Consider the following 21490-nt stretch of genomic DNA (forward strand, 5'->3'; position numbering starts at 1 on the left):
CCATTGTCCGATTCTTGGAAAAGCGGCAGGTGAGGAGATAGAAAGGGAGCGCCAAGCGATGCCAGGTATTGTGCATGCGGTTCAGCAGCGGAGGGGGGAGGGAGGGCGTGGATGGGAGGCACACCCCGGCCAGATAAACAGCGCAGTGAAAAACACTCTCTCTCTCTGCGGTCAGGTGACCTGCGATCAGGTGAGAAGGTGAAACCAGAACACCGGCGGTCGTCCTCCGGTTGAGAAGCTTCTTTGGTTTATTGAGAAACGTTTTTTAAAGTGCATGATGGTTCAAGTTAAAGACAAAGAAACAAACCAGGAAATGCTCACGAAGACAAAACATCACAAAAAACAGCTTTTATAATAACAGGCGGTAAGGGGGAAAAAAGGGCATTTGGCAATTATAGTTCCTGGCTGCAGCAAATTTGAGATGTATTCTTTTAAATAAAGCTATATCTTAAAGTAAAAGCAATAAAGATATTTGGGGGGGAAAAAACAGTACATCTCCTTCAAAATGAAACTCCAAGGATCCATCCAAAAGTAGTCTTTTTGATAATCTGGTGTTATCAATTCTTTAACCTGCAGGACGTAGAAGGTCGGTCAGCCCATTTCAGCCCACAAATAAGGTCAATAGAGGCACTGGAGTTCAAATTGGACTCCATTGGGAGCAGAAAGTAGGCCTGAGAGGGCCGGGAGGTGAGCAGAGGTCAGCGGGTGGAAACCTGAAAGTACGAAGTCCAGAGTCCGCGCCACTGTTACGACGTCACAGGGACGTCCTCCTGAGACGTCCCGACGTCTCCAGACGCCGCCTCCGTGCAGCCCGGGGCAACGGTACCGCCAGAGTCCTCCGAGTCGCCCCCCACCGTCCCTGCAGCAGAGGCCGGAGGGGCAGCGGCCGGATCGGACTTCAACTTCTTCCTCACGTGATGGCGATGCTTTTTGGACTTCAGGTGAGCTGCAAGTAAAAAAAAAAATATATATATATATATATATATATATATATATATATATATAAATATAGTCTAGTATAAAGAAGTGATACTCATCAGGTGCACTCTGGAGGATTGCAACATGTGTTTTTTTGTTGTTGTCCCTGAAACTAGAAGCCTGAAGTGGTTTGAGTGGCCTCTCCACATAGAATAACAAGCAGAAGGCTCACTGGCCTCCAAAAACTGCAATGTCACTACTGCCATCACATTACAGAGTCACTAAAAACACACTCTGCTACGGAGAGAGGTTTTAAGGGTCTGAGGCACTCATTTATTTTATGCTGCATTCCACAGGCATCTAAAGCGTAGATATCACAGAGAACCCGCTAAGAACACATCTGTTTAGAACGAACACGCCGTCGACACACATGTAATATAATGACGAGCGATATGGGACATCCGCTGGGCATCAGCGGCGATGATGTTTCTCCGCAGCCGCGTATGCGGGAAAGCTGACGTGTCGGCTTGTTTAGGAACGACACACTTATAGAAAATGACTTTGCTCAAATAAACAGATTATTCCTCATATATAGATGCACATACACATATACATTATATTTATTTATTTATTTATTATATATATATATATATATATATATACACACACCATTTACTAAACTAAATCAATATGTTCCAACATGATATTGTGTATATATGTATATAAACAATCATTCACATAAAATGAATGCAAGTACGTGTTTAAATGACAGCGATGATACAGGTGTTGCACAGCCTCACCTGTCCACTCCAGGTCCCCGATGATCACTTTGTCACACTGATCACACGCGTGGCGGCTCCGCTTGTTCCTCTGCTGCGCCCCCTCTGCTCTGATTGGCTGAACAGCTGGCTCCTCGCTCTGAATGAAGCAAAAATGTCGGATTTTTAGGATTTTTTTTTTAGGGCTGGAGCTGCACTCCATCATCACCCAGGACCTCAAGTGGGAGCTGAACATCAGCTCCATCACCAAGAAGCCTCAGCAGAGGTTGTTCTTCCTGAGGCAGCTGAAGAAACTCAACCTGCCAAAGACGATGATGGTCCACTTCTACACGGCCATCATGGAGTCCATCCTCTGCTCCTCCATCACCGTCTGGTACGCTGCAGCCACAGCCAAGGACAAGGGCAGGCTGCAGCGTGTCATCCGCTCTGCAGAGAGGTGATCGGCTGCAATGTGCCGTCCCTGCAGGACTTGTTCGCTTCCAGGTCTCGGAAGCGAGCTAAAAAGATCGCGGCCGACCCCTCTCACCCCAGACAAAACCTGTTTGTGCCCCTTCCATCTGGCAGGAGGCTGAGGTCCATCAGGACTAAGACCTCCCGCCACACAAGCAGTTTCTTCCCGTCTGCAGTCGGGCTCATCAACAGAGCCGGTCCCCCACTGACTGACTATAACACTCCACCGGTCACTCCCCCTCATACTGCACATGCCACTTTAACTGTCATTTATCACTTTGGTGTCACTCGTCACTTTGTTACTTGTTTGTTACTGCACTTTATGCTTAATATTTTTCTTTTTAACTTTGACAAACACGTTGAGCGCGTTTCTGTCCTCGTATTTCAAACATTGTTTACACATGCGTTGGCTCTTCTTCAGCGCGACCTTGGCTGGTGTTTGGCTGCGTCTGTTGCCACGTTACTGCCACCAACGAACAAAACAGTAACAGCCAAAACGGTCAAAGGCTCCGCAGGGCTCCTTTAATAGAGCGCTTATGCAAGGCTGTGCTCGCATATCTAGGAATACCAACGGAGCAGGAAGGCTGGGAGACTTTAAAAATAAGTTTCAGTACACAAAAGGAGGACAAGTAGTATTTGATTGTACAAATTAGAGGTATTAAGAAAGGAACAAACGGTGGTAAAAAGAGGCAAATAAGGTGGTGGAAAGAAGAGAGAATATGATGAAATCTGGAGGAACAAAGAGCAGCGCAGGAGGAAGATCTACGAGTGCCGCTGACGGACAGGAAGCTATCGAGGCCCCACCTTGCTGAGGCTCTCCAGTATCTGCAGTGCGGGGTTCAGCACAGTCTCCTCCCACCGCGACGCGTCCGTCACGTCCAGGCCGTACACCACCGGCACGCTGTCTCCTGGTCCTACACACACACACACACACACAGAAAACAAAAGGTCAAAGCCGAGCAGAAAATACACGTAACACAACGCCGCCCGACTTCCTTTACAATGTGTGAGGTCGGCGTGCTGATCCCTCTCGGCGCCCCTCTAACGTGTCGCACCATCACGCTCATCGAAGGGGCGGAGCTGCGGATTGTTTTCACATCTCGTGGAACAAACGAACATTTCATCAGACGACGACGACGACGACTGCGGGATGGATGCGACGGGGAGGGACATTTACAGGAGCAGCGACGTGCCCGGAGCCGCACCCTGAAGCTCCGTCAACCCGCTGACTCACACCGGCTCGATAACGTCTCTCCCTCCCTCCCTCCCCCTCTCATCTCTTGTGCACCCTCGCTCTCTCGCTCCGTCAGTCCGGCTTCAGCTTTCACCCGCTCTCTCTCTCTCTTCCTCCCACGAACTCTTCCACCTGCCGTGTTTCTATTTTCCCCGGTCAGCAGTCTCCAGGTCAGACCTGGACAATAAAAGAGCTGCATCAGTCCCTGTCTGTCTGTCTGTCTGCATGAAGAGCCACTGCCCTGCATTGATTGAAGAAAAGATGCTCAGGAAATCGGTGTGTGCAACTTGTAGAAAAAAATGTCAAAACAACAAAAATTATCCTTGAGTACCTGCAAGGGTTCGACTAAATTATTTAAAGAAAACATGATCTGGAAGGCGAGATGTTTTTGTATAAAGCGGGTGCTTTTTAAATGTAAAACTGTGTATTAAAGCACAAGATTCACAACAAAAAGGAGCAGCGTGCCAGGATGCTAACATTTGCTGTTTGGCATTAAACATTAAAGCAGGGATTTCGTGGTACCAGAATTGGCGAAATACTGATTAAATGGCCCTGAGGAAAAGTCGGGTTGTGACCAAAGTGAGAAGGGTTTATCCTGTGGGGACCCCGAATGCCCGTCCAAAAACATCTAGTAAATCCTTCAAATATTTGCTGTGACCTTTAAATCCGCAGCGGCGGAAAGAGCCGCCGACGTTGCTGGAACTCATTTTAAAAAAGGCACAAAGCTGAACGCGTTTTTTTTTTCCCCTCCGATAAAAAGGTGTGGAGAACACGTACCGAGTGAATGAACCCCATTAACCCGGCAGGCTTTTATGCCTTAATCCTCCCCACACAGAGGCTGAACCGCGAGGGACCGACTCCGGGCGCCACGGAGCGCTACTTACTGCCGCGTCCTGCGCACACGCCAGCACCTGCCCCGCTTTGCATCCCTGCCGTCGCCGTGGAAACCACTCATCCGCAGAAAACACCTGTCCGGCATTTGTGTTCACGCAGTCAATTTGTTGACCGCGTGTTTTGTTAAAAAACATCACTGACTGTTAATCACAGCCTCGGGTTTATCGTGTGTGTTCACGGTCTGTGTGTGTGTGTGTGTGTCTTTTGTGTTTGTGACACAACAGCAGGCAGGCGGCGGCAAGCCTCACCTGGCATACCTTCACCAGACGTACAAATGGAGAGATCTCGCTTTCGTATTGCGCGCCCCCCCCTCCCCTCCCGCCCCCCCACCGGCCGGTGAATAGAAGGGAGATCTTGTGTGGTAGGTTGCCAGATGCTGGACGGACCCCCTCCCTCTCCCGCACGGGGATCTGGTGAAATTGATCCCCTTTAATCCACTCTGTGGTGAACGAGGGTCGATAAAATAAAAACAACACAGAATGGACAAAGAGCAGGGTGACACGCACGCGCGCACACACACACACACACACACACACGCGCACACACACGCACACGCACACACACACACACACACACGCACACACGCACACATCGCCTCGCCTTTCAAGCACACGAGGGAGATCGCTTTGCCAACCAGAGAGAGCATCTCCTGTCGCCTGGCAGCTGCTGGCCAGAGCGGCGCGCGTGCGTGCGTGCGTGCGTGTGTGCGTGCGTGTGCGTGTGCGTGTGCGTGTGCGTGTGTGTCGGAAACAGGCGTCCACCTGTTGCAACGGAAACAAAGCGGCCGGCAGCCATTTGTCGTGTCTTCCTGGCGTTTTTTTGCCGCCGCTATAAAAGGCCGAGCGCCGCCCAGCTGTGCTCCTCTGGCTGCCGCCCACGGCTGCAGCTCAGCAGCTGCCTTCGCTCGCTTTGAACGGCCTCCTTCCTCTTTTTCCGCGGAGTTCCTCTTCCACTTTTTGTCGTCTCCTTCGTTCCGTGTTGTTTGCGTTTGACATTTCGGCAGCGGGTCAAAAACATGTGAAGGACGTTTCGCCAGGTTTTGATGATTCGTTTTATCCCCCAACAAAAAGACGTTCATTTTGTAAATCTTTTTGCCAATAATGATTGACTTCTGGACAAAGATAATTAGAGAGATGAAGGAGCGGGTTGCTTGTGTGTGTGTTTGAGAGAGAGGGGGGGGACGACAAGGCTTCTGTAGTTTTATAGTAATTAATCATAAAAACCCAACATGAAAAGTGGCTGCTTTTCTTAGTAATATTAATTTTGGGGGGGTTTCTCATGGACTCGCTGCCTGTTTCCACTCCGACGCATGAAGGCAAAGAACCCGGCGCCGCATCTCCTCGAACCCTCTGCGTCATTCCTCTCTGTTACAGCCCTCCGACCCGTGTAGGTGACAGAAAGGTCTTTGTGCCCCCCCCCATCCCCGGCGAGGAGGCTGCATTTGTGTGTATGACACCGCAGAGGGCACACGGGTGTGTAAACTGGCCTCACACCTGTTGCCGGCGGCCGTGTCAGATTCCCCTCACAGCTCCCCATGTGTTGTTTTCTGTCTGCCTCCGTCCTTCACCCTCTCTCTCTAAACATACATCACACTCACCTGGGCATCCTGGTTACAGGGAGGGTGTTCATATGTGTGTGTGTGTGTGTGTGTGCCGGCCTTTGGGGGAATTAAAGAAAGACGTTTAGGGCGCAGGCACCTTTCGCCATTACAACGTGGTGCTTATTAACATTAATTTAACCTCAAATTACCGTTTTCTTAATGGGTAATTAAATCTGCTAATTGACCATTCCCCTTTAAAAACACGCGCGTCTGTTCAGCCTGGACCCACATACAGATGCACTCAGAGGCGAGACCAATTAAGCTTGATTTAATTCGCTCTGGCTGCTTAAATCCCCGCAGCCGCCACAGTCGAGCCCGTTGGAGAACGCGGGCATCCTGCCGGAAAGTATTTAAGACAGCGAAACGCCCGCCTGAACCCCCCCCACCCCCGACCCCCGCAACCCGAATCCAGGTGAGGCGCGAGCTTTCCAGGGAGTCGGCCTCCTGCACATCTACGAGCAGCTCCGGGGGATCTTTTTCCCACCCAGACCTGAGGCGCTCCGCCACGTCCGACTCCTCCTCCCCTTCCGGCCCGCCGGCCTGCGTCTGCTCGGGTTGGTCCTCGTAGACCCCCCCAGTGACCCCGGTGACCCCCTTGTCCCGAGTCTGTGTGGTCGGGGTGGATTCCCGGCAGCTCTGTAATGCTTCAGGAGATTAGCCGGCTCAGCTGAGGCTGTGTGTGTGTGTGTGTGTGTGTGTGTGTGTGTGTGTGTGTGTGTGTGTGTGTGTGTGCACAGGGCTCAGACGAAACAGAAACGAGGTCAGCGGTCACCGCGAGGGAGCGAGGTGAACACGGACGACGCAGACAGGAGGGCGGGATGAGCGGCGGCTTGAGAGCACGCGCACGACAACTTCGAGAACTCGCTTGAAATGCGAAAACAAAACCACCATAACTAAATAGTTTCCGTCCGGGTGGGAGCGCAGGTCACCGCCACAAGGCACGCGAGGAAGATCAGATGGTGCGTGCGGTCAGAAAAGAGGGGTATTGGGGGTTTAGGGCCGGCGCGGCCCATAAGCCACTTGGGCCTAACGGGATTAGCAGGCCGGGTTAATACGGGGCAGAAACACGCTCAGCCTTCACATGCATGTTAAAACATTGTCTGGGCTCCTGGCGTTTGTTTGGCAGCTTTGCGCTCTGCGGGGCTGAGAAGGGACGGCGGCAAAGATTTCGAGCGGCTTGTGTGCAACAAACATTACCCGTGATGTCACAGCAGCTCACATTCAAACATATAGAGCGATACCAAATGCTCGCACACACACACGGGCACGTGGTTGAAGGGTACTCACGTTTAAGGAAGCGGTTACGGACCCATTTGTTCTGTTTGCGGGCGTAACGTCTCGTGGCGATCTTCAAAGCTTCTATACCTGCAGTTAAAGGAGGCTGTTGTAGATTATTAAATGAATTCTTCTGCTTGAACTGAATCTAAATCCGTCCCCGGGACGTAGATTGAGTGTCCCGCTGACCTTTGTCTCGGAGAGCGTCTTTCTCCTGCTGGGTGCTGCTTTCAGGAGCAGTCAGGTAGTCGTGAAACTCCTTGAAACCGATCGACTGGAAAATCCCGTGTTGGTAGTTCTGACTGGAGACGAGAGAGGATGAAACTTTATCCATCAATAAAACCAAAAAGGTCTCCGTCTCCAGCGGGATATTTCCAGACACGCGGCGGGGACTCGTTTCACCTTTTCCTCCTCTATCGGTGAACAAGGATCAGTCCGAGCAGACGTGAGGCCGACAAAAAGTGACACAATGACATTCAAAAAACTGCAGCGGAGCCCCCGGGTGTCCGGACTCAGTCTGCAAAACGTTCACTACAACTAATGTGCATTTTCCACTACGTGTGAAACATGACAAAGTAGTTTTGCAGTTTTCAATTTGCAACATTAACGGAGTCTAAAATCAAGTCTCTTTGGCTGCAGCAGCCGGACATCAGACAATAAAAACGTAATATTTCAATCCTCGTCAAGACTATCGCTTTAATTTGATCCCCGCTGCTTGTTCTCGATGGGTTATAGTAATAGCAATTTTTATTTCTACTGCAACAAGAAAAGGTTTTCTTTCCAACATTTGACTTGAGGAACGACAGATCGAGCCTGCACCTGTTTAACCGATTACCAAACTAACCAACAGCGAACTGAACCCCCACAGGGTCTGAATATTTAGACTGTGCAGAACGAGGCCTTTTGGGTCTGTTGGGGCTACTTGCAGGTCCTGTTTGCTGCACCATTACTGGATTACTTCAACAACAAAAAGAGAAAGGCTGAATATATTATTGATTAATGAATGGAGATCACACACCAGGGAAATAAATGTGCTCATATCCCTGTTTGAACAGCACTAAATATAAATAAAAGCTAAAAACACAATTAAACTGCAATTTCAGAGCCATAATCCAGTAGGCCTCAATCAAAAGAAAATGGCATCGTTTAAAGGGATCATTTGGACGCACATTCCAGCAGATTAATCCTATTGGGATAATATTAACAGATCCCACTGAACGAGTGAACTGGAAACCATGTCTGTCTGGAAATGTGAGAAGAGCAACAGAGGACAGGAAGTGTGGAGTCGATGGAGGGAGGAGAGAGAAGGATGGAGCGACGGAGGGAGAGGCTTGACCTTGACGTCCGGCCGCAGCAGCCAGCTGCAGGACGGAGACGAGAGGGTAAAAGGAGTCAGACAGGGAGACGGAGGGCGGGACGGGGGGAGGCGGGACGGGGGGGGGGTAAAGTGCTTGGGTGATCAGATTGCTGAGAGGGCAATAGTGGAGGAAGACAGAGAGGAGGGGGGATGGTGCAAGAGGTGGGACGGGGTGAGGAAAGGAAGGAGGGACGAAACTAGAGAACACTAGAGGCCGCTTCCTTGGACCTGTTCCAACAATGCATCAATGCGAGAGGCTCCGAGGTCGTTAGCGCCGATCACCAGACTCCCCCCGCCGGTGCTTGAGGTCCTGCGGAGGGCTCTCATCTCTGCAGTTATTAATAGTCACAGGACGTCCTGAAGAAGTACCAGTCCCGAGCTGAACTCGCTCCGGTGTGCGCGGCTTCTAAAAATCGGTCCGCGGGCCGCCGGGGGGGGGAAAAGCGACGGCCATTGGAACAGAGCCAGCCGGCGGAGGAGGAATAAATACCCGGGAAATCGCCGTGGTTACGGACCGAAAGGCCGGATCTGTTTAGGAAAGGGACGATGGGAGCGTGAACGGAGACGCGTTTTCTCTCGGGGACCCGTCGGCTACAGCGAGGCTCTTTACTTCAACCCTCCAAGTTACAAATTCTAAATGGTGATCGTCCTCTGTAGTGGCTATTTGCATAAAAACACACAATTCAAATGGGAATACATTGCCGTTGTTCTCGCATTTTAATAACCAGAAGTAGATTTGCATAGATTGTTCCAGCAGTTTGGCGTTGGTGATGCTTCCAGCACCCGATTTTAGAGGCAGTTAACGTGGTTAACCTCCATCACAGCTTCCATTTAAATAAACCTTCAGCATTACGTATTATAACCTGCTTAGAGTTAAGATTAGGACGCTAAACAGGAGATGAATTTTATATTGTTGAAAAAGATTCTCACCAAGAACACATACGATTAGATTTGAACACATCAGGATAACGTTACATTTCAACCGAAGCTCAATCCTGGGGGGGTTCAGTCAGTGTAACCTTCGTTAGCGTTAGCCGTTAGCTCAGCTACGAGTAGGACGTCTCTTTTTCTCTCACTTCTCACCTGTTGTCCTGGACCCTCTGCAGGTTGAAGCGGACGTGGAAGTCTCTGAGCTCCTCTACGAGTCCAGCGGACAACATCTCATCGACGCGGGCATCCAGGCGCTTGTCTAGAGCTGCAGGGGTGGGTGGGTGAGGGGGTGAGGGGACAGGGGGAGATGGAAACATCAACAAAAATGAAAAAGGACGAACGTGAGACGCTTGGTTGCGTGGCAACGGTTGGTGTCGCTCTGGCAACGTCGGGAAAAAAATCACCGTCCATGTCGGCGTGCAGCCAGAAGATGCAGGGGTCCGGGTACCTCAGCGGCCCCCCCAGCCCGCCGCCTCCCTCCTGGCCCCTCTGCTCCTCCAGCCAGCGGCTGTGGGAGACGCCCGTCTCCTCGTGGATTTGAAGACTCCTGTGGACAACAGAGACGGGTAAATCAAACATTATGTCGGAAACCAGCAGACAAACACAAAGGCCTCTCTGATCTGCAGCACACTACGAGTCCCCCCCCCGCCCCCCCGCCCCCCCGCCGGGCTTTGACGGGTAAACTGAGATGAGATACGCATCCACTCATCTATTAAACCCAGTGTAAATTAAACGTCTAGTTTGACAGTGGTCTCAATGATTAACACGGCGGCAGCAGTAAATACCAAAGACGAGACAACAAGCGGTAAATAAAATCACACAGTTGACATTCGGCGAGATTCAAATCCTTCAGCGGCGCCTCGAGGTGATGAGGAAAAGATGATTCCTGTCGTCTGCTGTCATCCAGGAGGACAGAGTAACCTGACCCGCTCGCACGGAACAGCAGGCTGCTACTCATCAAGCGTGTGCGTGCGTGTGCGCGCATGTCGGTGTGGAGGCCGCGCGCTCAAATGAAACAAACAATTTACACAATCGCGTTTCCACAGTTTCCATAGAATATTCCTTAATGCGTTATTCTGCATTTGTATGATTAATTGTAGGATCAAACATTCAGGGTGGCGTTGCCGTGGCGGCGACCCGTCAATCACCTGGCTATCTTGCGTTTGTCATTGGGGTGCAACATGGCCGCCATCTCGGGGTCGACCTCGGCCAGACGATCGTGTAACTCGGCTCCTCCCAGTTTCTCCAGCTCCAACTTCCTGTCCGGGGCCTCGTCTCCGGCGTCCCCTGGCTCCTCCACCTCCTGCCGCAGCAAAGCGCATTTCCATAGAGCCTCTTTAAGGGCCGGCGCGGTTTGTCTACTCTCAAGGTGCTGAAGCGTTAAGAGCTCTGCTTTTAAAGCTGGAACTTAGAAGACACATTTAAGTGACACTTTAAAATACCACAAAGCAGCTCCGGTGAAGAAAAATAAAGACATGAAGCCATAAACGGGTTTATTTCAGGTGGACTCACCGCCGCGTCCAGCAGGACTCTCCACAGCAGAGACTCGATGTAATAGTTCGTCCCGCCCACGACCAACGGCAGCTTGTTCCTGCCGTGCATGTCGTCGATGTGGGAGGCCGTTAAGGAGCAGACGGGTGCGAGGGGGAACGCTTCGCGCGTCACGGATCCCGCCAGCGAGTATTTACAGGAACGCGCCGGACACGCGTTTAAAACAAGCGTTGACGTTCAAGACGAACCATGAGCTCATAAAGCGCTGGATGAAGAACACGGATCAGGGGGCTGATATGAAGATACGCTGGAGGTGGTGATTTATTATTAAAATCAAAAAGTCAAGTACACCGTCATCGATTAGTTATTGGTAAATGTGATCTGTCGCTCTAATATTTAATTGTTCATTGAGGAAAACATTTATGTAAAAATGTCATTGTATTATTTCAGGAAAGTTAGTGAAGAGTGATATGCTTTAAATTAAGACCCACAGTGTTTTATCCACTATTCTGTTATAGCTTTTAAAGGCTGCAACTGGTTGCTTATAAATACATCACTATTTTAAATCAATATTTAAAAGTTTTAATAAATTCAGGCTCAAATTGCCGTATTGCAACATGGGAACGAGATGAACGCGAGCTGAATACATTATTTTAAAGGTTTAATGGTTCTTCTTTACAACCTAAAAGCTTTAATAATTGATGATTTGTTCATAAACAAACAAACCAACTCTTTAACACCAAACAGTTTGGTTACAAATCAAAACTACAAATAGAATTGAAACCCGACCTCCCTGCTCACACAGCCTGTCTGTCTGCCTGTCTGTCTGTCTGTCTGCCTGCCCGTCTGTCCCACCTTAGTGCTCTTAATCTCCCCTCTTCAATCACATCGTCTCTCGCCCTGCACCTTCCCTTCCTGCCTCCTCGCCCTCCTCCTCCGCTCAGACATAATCAAATAACCACTCAAACAAGGTGGAGGCTCATCAGCCCGCATCATCCCTCACCCCCCTCCCTCTTTACACACACACACACACACACACACACAACAGAGAGGGGTGCATCACTGTGTTTGCAGAGAGGCACGGAGGAGATGGGGGAGAATTCGAGGGAGGGAAAACCGAAAGCGGGCTGCAGGACTGCGAGCAATGGAGGAGGAAGAGAGGAGGGAGTTTATAGCACGTTGAGTGAAGCATTGATAGCCGAGGACGCGTCATTAGGTCCTGCGACTCTGAACTTCTCGAGCTTGTCGGCATTCTTCTCCCTCTTTCCTCCCCCCCCCCCCCCCACACCCCTCCTCTCCTTCCTGGTCCGCACTCCTCCACGTCGCGTCTCCTCCTACTAATCTGGATTCCTCGCTTTCCATTCCTCCCTCGACCCACCGGCGAGTTCGCGGCGCACTGAGCCTATTCCTGGAGCTACCGCAGCCCCTCGCCGCACTGGTGTGTGTGTGTGTGTGTCCTCCTAGATCTATTAATACAGTCTCTACTCATCGCCTCCTCTCTCCACATCTGTATGACGGCTGGTGTCAGCGGGATGGTGTGACTGCCCGCAGAGAGAGAGAGAGAGAGAGAGAGAACCTCTATAAATATCTCAGCCACTCTTCTCATTTTTACTGCAACATCTGCAGTGAGACACGCTGACGAAAAGAGGACATGGCAGATCAGTCCGTGTGTGTGAGAGAAAGTCAATTAGTGACTCAATTCCATTTAATAATCTGGGGGAGGAAGGGGGACGGGGGGGGTCGGGGGGGGCGTGGGATAGTCCAACTTTCCAGGGGAAGGATATGAGAGCCAGCGCTTTGTTCCTGAAGTCCACCACCGAGTAGCTGCTGACCAGCGGGTCCACGAAGCCGATCATGTGGTGTCTGCAGCGGGCGCGCTCCTCAGCCGGCACCTTGTTGGTGATGACGTCGAGGCCCTGGTACACCTGGAGGGAGGGGGGGGGGTTAATGACAGCTTAATGAAATCACGCCAGAAAAAAGGACACGCATTTCGTGTCGGATTCTCATTGTCGGTGCGAGAATCCCACCGGCCAGAAAGCAACTTGGGCAGGAGATTAAAATGTGTGGAAGCGGTGATTTATGTGTGCGTTTATTCATGCAAGAAGCTGGTTGTTGTGGAGGACGAGGAGCGCCGGTTCTACGCCCGTTTCTATCATCGGCTCCCGGGTGGAATTTGACAGCGGGGTGTCGCATACAGGAGTCTGTCAAGATTCACTCTCACACACACACACACATACACACACGTTCTACCTCTGGTTTGTAGAGGTCTTCTTCTGTCCTTTTATAACGTGTATATAACGTGATGCTGGGCCCATGGGGGAGAGGGGGGGGAGGGGGGGTGTAACGGGACAAACAGGTCTGTGCAAAATGAGCTGCTTTTTTCCACATTCCCAGATCAACACAAAATGAAAGGTCCTCTCTGCAGCGTTAATGTTGGGACAAGGCAGCAGTGTTTTCAACCAACCCTGCAAGCAGCTGCCATTTTTTGCCAGGAAATAAAATAAAATGGTTTTAGCTAAAGTTGAAAGACTGTAAAATCAATGGGAATTCAAACTCATTCACTGTAAACTGCATGTTTTAGGGGGGTTTTTATGTTCATCGCCAGCTTCAGTTTTAATGCAAGTGTTGCCTGAGCACTTCTGGACCAGCTAACCTGTATTTATTTCATATTTTCGGGGCAGAGGGGAAGACAAAAAACAGACTAAAAGGAAGTGGTCAGTGTTCACAGCATGAGGAGTGGAAGCGTTTCTGTTCTGCCCACATCCTCTTGGACCCCCCCCCCCCCCCCCCCCCCCACCCCACCCCCCAACAACTGAGTAACAGCAGCTTCCTGTCATCCTTTAAAGAAATAAAAAGTAAAGAATGTTTAACCCAACGTACGTGCGCCGCGGTGATCGATACAGCCGTGAGGGTTATTGATCACATCGCTGGTGAAGGCGTTGGCGTGTGGGTTGCGTGTGCTTCGCCAGCGGTGGGGAGGGGGGCACGGCGGGGGGAACCGAGCCGGATAAATTATTCACGACATCTCTGCACGACACTACTGTCAGCCTAGGGAAGGTAGGGGAGGTGGGGGAGGAGACGGTGGGGGGGGGGGGGTATGGTTGGATGGAGAAGAGATGAAATGAATCCCTGGAAAGAGTCTTTTTTTGGAGAACCTTTTTTGTATTATTTCTGTAAAAAGCACCGGAGAGGACGAGAGGACTAGAGGGGGGGCGGGTGCTTGTTCAAGAGGACAGGATGCTCCCCGCCAAATTTGCACATTTTATCCCCCCAAAAACCCCTTCTCCTCCAATCACTACGCTCCCTCCCTCCTCACGGACGGGAAGCGGGAGGATGGCGAGAACAAGACAAATGGAGACGCTCAGAGAGAAAGAGGTTGGTATCTGATTAATCTGCGTGTGTGTGTGTGTCTCATTTTGAGGACACTCACATGACGACGGGACAAAAAGCTCTATTTAAAAAGCACAAGTTATTTTTCGTTCTCTTCCGTCTTGCCTCAGAACTCTTCTGTGCAGAAGCGTGTGATGTGGCTGGAAGCTACAGAACAGCGACCGAAGGCCCCGTTTGCAGGGAACGCCGCTCGCTGCTGATTGGTCGAATACCCACGGCGCCGCTGCCTCGACTTTATTCATAAAACAAGACCTCCACTCGTGATCGGTTTAGGACGAGGGGAGGTCTTTTTGAAAAATCATTTGAAAAAATCATTTGAAGTAAACCGGGGCGTTTTACGTGCTAAAAACACAAATAAATAACCATCCAAACACGCAAAAGATCATTAAATGATGCAGGAGGAGTTTCCTTCTCGTCTTCTGCATTTCATACGTTGTCCCATCTGCATCAGTAGAAATTACAGTTCTTTGAGAAGTAAACCCGGGACAAAAATCGACAGGAACTTATGGCTGTTAAAACCCTTTCTCCATCCTTTCTCCACCCTTTCTCCAACGCTCGCGACCAAGAGCGTGCAGGGTAAATCAGAAGAATGAAAAGAGCCACTTTGGTGGAAGATATATGCTTTGAGGTGGAGCTGTAATTGAGAGGAAATAAGGGAGACGTCTCTTGTCGGAGTGGAAATTGTAACAGAAATGAGCTACAGATCGCAGCGATTTTCAGCGATGCAGCAGTGATGAAGTCGTGAAGGAATAAACTAATCTACCCAGCTAATCACGTTTACACGCGCCCCGTGGAGGGAACTTAAAAAGGAAATGTCACAGTAAAAGAGGATGAACGCCTTACCCACATCAAAGGCTTGGGAGCAAAAGCAAAGGGAGAATTGATTACTGCCGCGTCGTTCTCTGACGCCGCTCATATTTCACGCCCTCTGAGCTAGAAAGCGCTTCCCTTCTAGGAGGCGGTCAGGTGTTTTAACTGGGAAAGGGACGGAACAAGTCATCAGAATCGAAGAAGATTCCGATCTCATCGTGCCGTTTCATCTCATCGCCGATGAAGACGACTCCCGGGGCGTTTTTTTTTTTCTGAGAAGCGCGTCGCCCCGGTCGGCTTTTCCCAAATTCACCCGTCAAAATTCACGGCCATCAAGCGTGGCTTCAGCTGCCTTCTCCTTCCTGTCTCGCTTTAAATGGACGTGACTGGATGTGACCATGTGGCTTGTGTAAGGGGGTGCGTGCATGTGTGCGTGTGCGTGAGAGAGAGACACAATGAGCTCAGTGTTGGAGCTCTGCGGCGCCTGCAGCCAGCCAACCTTCTGCCCTGCACGAGACAGCTGTTCCTCTGCCACATAAATAAGGAGATGTGTGGAGGGAGGGGGGGTGAAAGAACGAGGGCAAGAGAGAGTGAGCGAGAGAGAGAAACTCGTGGGGACAAGAAATAAGGGTCAGAGAAAGCCAAAGAGACACTGCAGATCTTTCAGTGCGTCCTTTCGCCAGCGTTGGAATTTCACATGCAGAGATTTCTCACTCAAGACGCCCAAAACCGACCACACCACCAACGGGCTAAAAGAGCTGGTTTTCCCTGATAATTATTTAGGCATGCAAATGCCGATGATCCGGCTGTATGATCCGTATTGACTAGGGTTGCAAAGGGGCGGAAAGTTTCCACGGGAATTTTGGCTCGGGAATTTGGGGAATTTTGAAAAAAACGTTTTTTTGCAAAAGCCTATAACAGGGAACTTAAATGTAGTTGAGAACAAGACTACGCACGCCTGGCTTAGCTGGACCCTGAATGAAGCTGGTTGGGAACATTGTCTGCCAGAAACATCCACGTAAACCAGTGGCGATTTTAGGCTGAAATTTCTGGTGGGGCAATTTTGTATGACGTCATGTCACCGTCACAAAAACAGAAGATGACGACGAGTCAGATGTTGAGGATGTGGACAGTGAGGAGTACATTGATAAGGTCCAGGAAGAAAGCATTTAGACCTGAAAGGATTCAGGGAAAAACACAAAAAAAAATTGGGGTTGGGGGTGGTGATTTTTTAATTCAACGTTCATGTTTTTGTTGTTCGATGAAAGAATAAAGTTCTACTCACAAAATGTCATTTTTAAAAGTTGTATTATAAATGTTTGCATGCATGTCTGCTTATGAAAAGATAAATACAGTTAAATTACCCCGAAATTTCCCGTTAATTCCCATGGAAAGTTTCCAACTTTGAATATTCCCGGAATTTTGCAACCCTGGTATTGACACAAATACGGTGTTCACATCCACTCGGTTTACTCAAAAGACATTCTAGTAAACTTACTTGCCGTTATTTATGAAGCTACCTCAAGCTAATGGTTTGTAGCACAAAGATGGGCTTATGCATGAAAGGTCCAAGTCAGATAAGTTGCTTTGTAACTGAAATCAGAAAGCATGTCCAGCTGCCATATCTGAAACCTTGCAGGAGATCTCGTCTCATGCCACAGAGTCATCACCCCGTTTGACGGGAACCTCCAGACTACTACCAGAGCAAGTGAGCTCAGCATCGGGATGGAGAAGGGTGAATCAGGGCATCCCTTTAATCATCACACAATAAAGAGGCCCAGAAGGTGCTGAAGCATTTCATTCATTGTTTGGGACTCACGAAGACTCCATTCCAATGGTGTTTATTCTCGATGATGGTACCATTTACTGTACGATACCGTTCTCACCAAAAACAACATTGCGGAGACACGGGTGGTTGCGTGAGGCGACAGGATATTGGACCCGCTGGAGAAAAGGTCGGATCAAAAACAATTGCTTCGTCCTTGTTCTGACCCGAGGACACATCCAACCAACACGCTGTAGGCTGCGACGCTTTGTTTTTACCCTTCCCTCTGAATCGCTTTCTCGATTACACCCGGCACAGAGCACCTATCCGCTAGTTTGCTTTTTATTTCACCCCCTTCTATCCTTTGCCCTCAAGGCACCATCCTTCAACAATGTATCCCTCCATCTCCCTCTGCTCTCCCTGTGGGGAACGGCCCAGTAATGCCAGACTAATAAATCATTCATGGCGTTGTTCCACCCCTCCTCCTCCTCCTCCTCTTCTTCCATCCTCCTCTCCCTCGCTGCTCTACTGTAGCCGTGGTGACCGCATCACCACACCCGCACCCACGACTATTTACACACACACAGAGAGAAAATAAAGAGTTAATGAGCCTCTCCGGCTCGCTCCCACACGGGCTTACGTTACTTCAAAAGATGCCTCGCAGATCGGATGTGGGAGACGGCAACGCCTGAGCAACGGCACTAACAGATACGTCAAAGCCCAGACAGGTCACAGCCACACCAGACACGCACAGAGACACCGGGAGGGGGGAGGAGGGGGAGGGAGAGGGAGGGGGAGGGGGGGTGACCGGGATATAACACGTAGCTGCAGAGTATGTGATGTGTTTAATACGCAGATAAGCAGTCGGTGTCGGTGCGGAACAACCTCTGGCCGACAATGAGAGTACCTTTGAAAAAGAACACTCCCCCCCTCCCCTCTCCCCTCCCTCCCCCGCAGCGGTGAAATCAGTCGGCTGCACCATTTCCAAATTTACGACTTAAAAGGCAAATCGGCCCCTTTTGTGCTTTTACAACAAGACCTCCTCTTTTATGGCGCCGTCGAGGGTCGAGATGACACATGGCCGGTTTCCTGCTGCGTCGGCCAATTTCTCACATTCAACACAAAACCACACGCCACACAAATTGTCCGCCTTTCTTCACCTTCTTTCACGGAGGCGAAAAGAGCAGAAAAGGGGACGGGGGTCGGCGTGCACCGATGGGCGCAGCAGTCCCACCGGCTGTAGAGGCGGTGCATACGTGTGCGTGACCCTAACCCTAACCCTCGGATGGTCCTTTCGGCGTGACACCACACAGCCGCGCCTCCACATAACTCAGACACGCCCCTTTTTACACCCCGCTGTGAAACTATTCAGTGGGGGGAGGGGGGAGGGCAATGTGTTTGGTTAATGCGCTGGGCAGTGACAGTGAGTGAGGATGAGAAAATGTGCTCGGGCACGACAAAGAAACATGCACCGTCTTGTTTGGAGGGATGAACGTGTTGAATAATTCAAATGTTTCCTCAAGTGTGAACAAATTCAAGCTGCTGGTGTTTTGGGATTTTAGCCAATTTATTCATAATCTGAGTAGACTTTGCACTGCTAATGACTAAATTAATTTCCTAATTTCAGCTGCTTTCAATTAATTTATCTACTCAATGAAATTAACTTAAAAACCAACCTGAAAAAACTAAACTATCTGAAACTTCACTGCCGTTAATGTCAATATTTAAAAAGGCTGCTGCTCCAAATGAAGCGGGTAAACGTTGGTCTGCAGGATTATTGCATTTATTTACATACATTTGTCACGTTGCCCGCTCTGGCTGAAACAGTTGCGTAGCCTTTCGTAGTAGAACCCTGCACACGTCACCCGCGTGTCCTGAGCTCTGTCCCACAGTGACAGAGATTATATCAATTACTTAAAACGTGATAGGTTTGCCCAGCTCTCCTATACATGCACACATTTTCCCATAATTCCAAATTCTAGGGTGTGAGAAAATGGTGACGTTTTTGTTCTGGAAGCCTCTGAAGGGGAACCCCCCCCCCGCTGGTTCCTGGACCCCTTCTTTGGGAACCTCGGGTTTACACTACTTGGCAGTGCCTCATTCACTGACAGTACAGCAGAGCTCTTGTGTGTGTGCCATAGATAGCATGTTCATTTAATGAGTGGATAATAATATCCCCCTCCATGTCCAATGCACTGGGGGTTGAGGGCATTGGCCAGGGGCAGGGCGGGGGGCAAAGGGGAGGGGTGTGTGTGTGTGGGGGGGGGGGGGGGGGGGGGGTATAACACAATAGGAGTGTTGGGGAGTGTGGGAACCGATTCTCCCTGGGACAATAGGCCACTTCCCAGTGGCCACAACGGGCCCATTCACTATCAGCTGCAGGGCCGGCGTAGCGCGGCGCTGAATAATATGCACCAGCTCAGCACAATGCTGCTTTCTCCCAAACAAGACCAGACTGTTTCCTCTCCCAAAGACAACACAGGCCAGCCCTAGCCTACACACAGTCCCATTCTCACACGGGCAGTCGATGTGTCTGCATCGCTCTCTCGCTGTCACACACACCAGCGGGAGGGCGGCAACAACGGCGGGGATTTGTGGGGATTGGACCGGGGCTGCCGTGCCACAAGTAGGCCACCGGTTCCCTCCGCCAGCGCCGCTGCTGCCAGTCGGCGAGATATTCTGGGCTGAAATGTTATTAGTGTAACCCAGTTTACCCAGTTGGCAGCTGGAAGAGCAGCTCCGCTGCCGGACGCACCCTCAGGGACCCTCGCACACGCACACGCACACACATGACGACGACGACAAGCAGGAGGGGGAAGAAAGATGGGGGGGAAACAGGAGCAAGGTGATGAAAGACCCGAACTCCATGTGATGAATTCTACCGTCAAAAGGAATAAGCGCTGGCCGATTTGAACTTGGTGTGTGTGTGTGTGTGTGTGTGTGTCCCTAGAGGGGTGTGACCCAAAGTCAAACCTGTGCACAACCTTTTCTTTAGTGCACGTGCCCTGGGGTTGCTGTGGCAACGCAGCCTGAGAACCAAAAAAGAGAGCGAGCGGAGCTTAAAGGGAGGAAAGAGGAGCATCCCTGAGTATTTCTTAAATGTCACTGCTTTGACAACACACATACGCACAAACACACACAATCCCACACACTAGTGGAATTTAAACTGTACATTTTCAATAAAGCTTCCCGTTGGCCAACATCTCTAAGATCTCCCTCATTGTCATATAAATGCTTAAATTACTTCCTGTCATGTTTGCTTCTTTTATTCATGGTTCATTGATACTTTGATTTAAATAGCCCAGAACCTTTTATATTGCAGTATCTAAACAAATAATTAATAGTTACATTTTACCGACAACGAAAATCTGAGAGGGCATTTTTTCAGAAGGGGATTATTTTTGTTTATACTCACTATTCAATAACCTTCACATATGTCTTTGTATTTCATGTTTCCAAGACCGATCACATCAATACACTTTGTAATTACCAATGCTGTCTGGCTTTTGCAGTATAGAACATTATAGCTGATAAAGCATGATAAAGAAGTTACTTATTAAGAGGTTTCACTTAATGCCAAAACATATTGAGCTGCAAAGCGCCATCGGATGGAGTATTTCATGTCTCTATTTTCTTTCCAGTCTGAACGACCGAAATGTGTTTGTCTTTGCTTTAAATGACATGATTCATTTGTAGAAATGATGTATACATGTCTGAGGTGAGGTTGAGTGGCTGCAGACCTTTCCGTCGTAGAGCGATAGTCGCATAATAGTGACACAGCCTGTTAGCTAAATTGCTAATTGCTAAAGCTAAGTTGCTAACAGGCTGCGGTCTTGCTCGGAGACCGTTTCGCTGAATAAAACCTCCTCATTCAGAAACACACAGTTAGTCCACCGTCTGATCAATTGTACGCGGGTCTCCGGCGGGTTAAAACTCGGCAGCAGGCGACTTTATTCGGGTTTACTCGACTTATTCTAGCGTCATCCGAAGCATTGTGGCCGCCGTGTCGAGGGCTCCTCGTTTCCTCGCCTCCTTTCCTCCTACCTGCATGGAGTCGGCGCTGATTATTTCTCCCTGAAGCCGCCTGCCGATCTCGATCGCCAGCTTGGACTTCCCGGTGCCGGTGGCTCCCAAAATCACCACCAAGGACGGGACCATCGCTGGCCGAAAGGCACGCCGCACGCTACCAGCGGACGCCGCCATGATGCCGCTATCCACGGCGCCCAGCTGACGGCACCGCGCACGCGCAGAGGGCGCAGAGATGCGAGGTGGGCTGCGTTACTAGGCAACAGGCAGCCGTTACTGTGGCAACGGCGACTGATGGGGTTTTCATCTCGTGAGACTTAATAAACGTATTTGAAAGTCGTTGGTAAATCTGGGCTATTTGCATGCTAATGAAATTGATTAATACGAGATTAACAACCTCCAGTCAATAACTTCTAGGAGATTAAGCATCTCGCTTTATTGCTGCAGCCTGTTGGGTTGCATTTATGAAATGCCTCTACATGGAGGAATCGCAGTATATTTATATTTGTTTCTATGGAAACTGCCGGGGCTCTGCAGCAGAGAGCGTAGATGCCCGTTGCCATGGCAAAGA

At 50.0% G+C, this 21490-nt stretch overlaps 1 protein-coding gene across 5 annotated transcripts; it reads right to left on the bottom strand.

The window, feature by feature from the left end:
• Positions 1-225: 225 nt before the first annotated feature.
• On the bottom strand, positions 226-21434 carry trit1 (tRNA isopentenyltransferase 1). Of its 5 annotated transcripts, XM_078080943.1 has the most exons (12): positions 20938-21137; positions 13809-13976; positions 12711-12853; positions 10950-11046; positions 10586-10740; positions 9842-9984; positions 9591-9702; positions 7340-7452; positions 7163-7240; positions 2952-3061; positions 1719-1836; positions 226-946 (listed from the first exon to the last, which is right to left on the bottom strand). In XM_078080943.1, exons 3-12 carry the CDS (start codon positions 12782-12784, stop codon positions 747-749), a joined length of 1200 nt encoding a protein of 399 aa, XP_077937069.1. In that variant the 5' UTR covers positions 12785-12853; positions 13809-13976; positions 20938-21137; the 3' UTR covers positions 226-746. The 5 variants fall into 5 exon arrangements, with proteins under 5 accessions (XP_077937069.1, XP_077937068.1, XP_077937067.1 ...); XM_078080942.1 differs by lacking the exon at positions 13809-13976 and having other exon boundaries at positions 10586-10737; positions 20938-21434; XM_078080941.1 differs by lacking the exon at positions 13809-13976 and having other exon boundaries at positions 20938-21434.
• Between the last annotated feature and the right edge of the window lie 56 nt (positions 21435-21490).

Source organism: Gasterosteus aculeatus, chromosome 10 (assembly GCF_964276395.1).
Source record: "Gasterosteus aculeatus chromosome 10, fGasAcu3.hap1.1, whole genome shotgun sequence".
Lineage (NCBI taxonomy): Eukaryota > Metazoa > Chordata > Actinopteri > Perciformes > Gasterosteidae > Gasterosteus > Gasterosteus aculeatus.

What these genes read in the sequence shown, in the direction of transcription:
- trit1 (XM_078080941.1), bottom strand. Translation starts at nt 21,096, where the DNA reads ATGGCGGCGTCCGCTGGTAGCGTGCGGCGTGCCTTTCGGCCAGCGATG. An exon ending in TACTGGAGAGCCTCAGCAAG is followed by an intron (nt 1,837 to 2,951) that starts GTGGGGCCTCGA and finishes TGCTTCATTCAG; the next exon opens with AGCGAGGAGCCAGCTGTTCA. An exon ending in CGGGGACCTGGAGTGGACAG is followed by an intron (nt 947 to 1,718) that starts GTGAGGCTGTGC and finishes TTTTACTTGCAG; the next exon opens with CTCACCTGAAGTCCAAAAAG.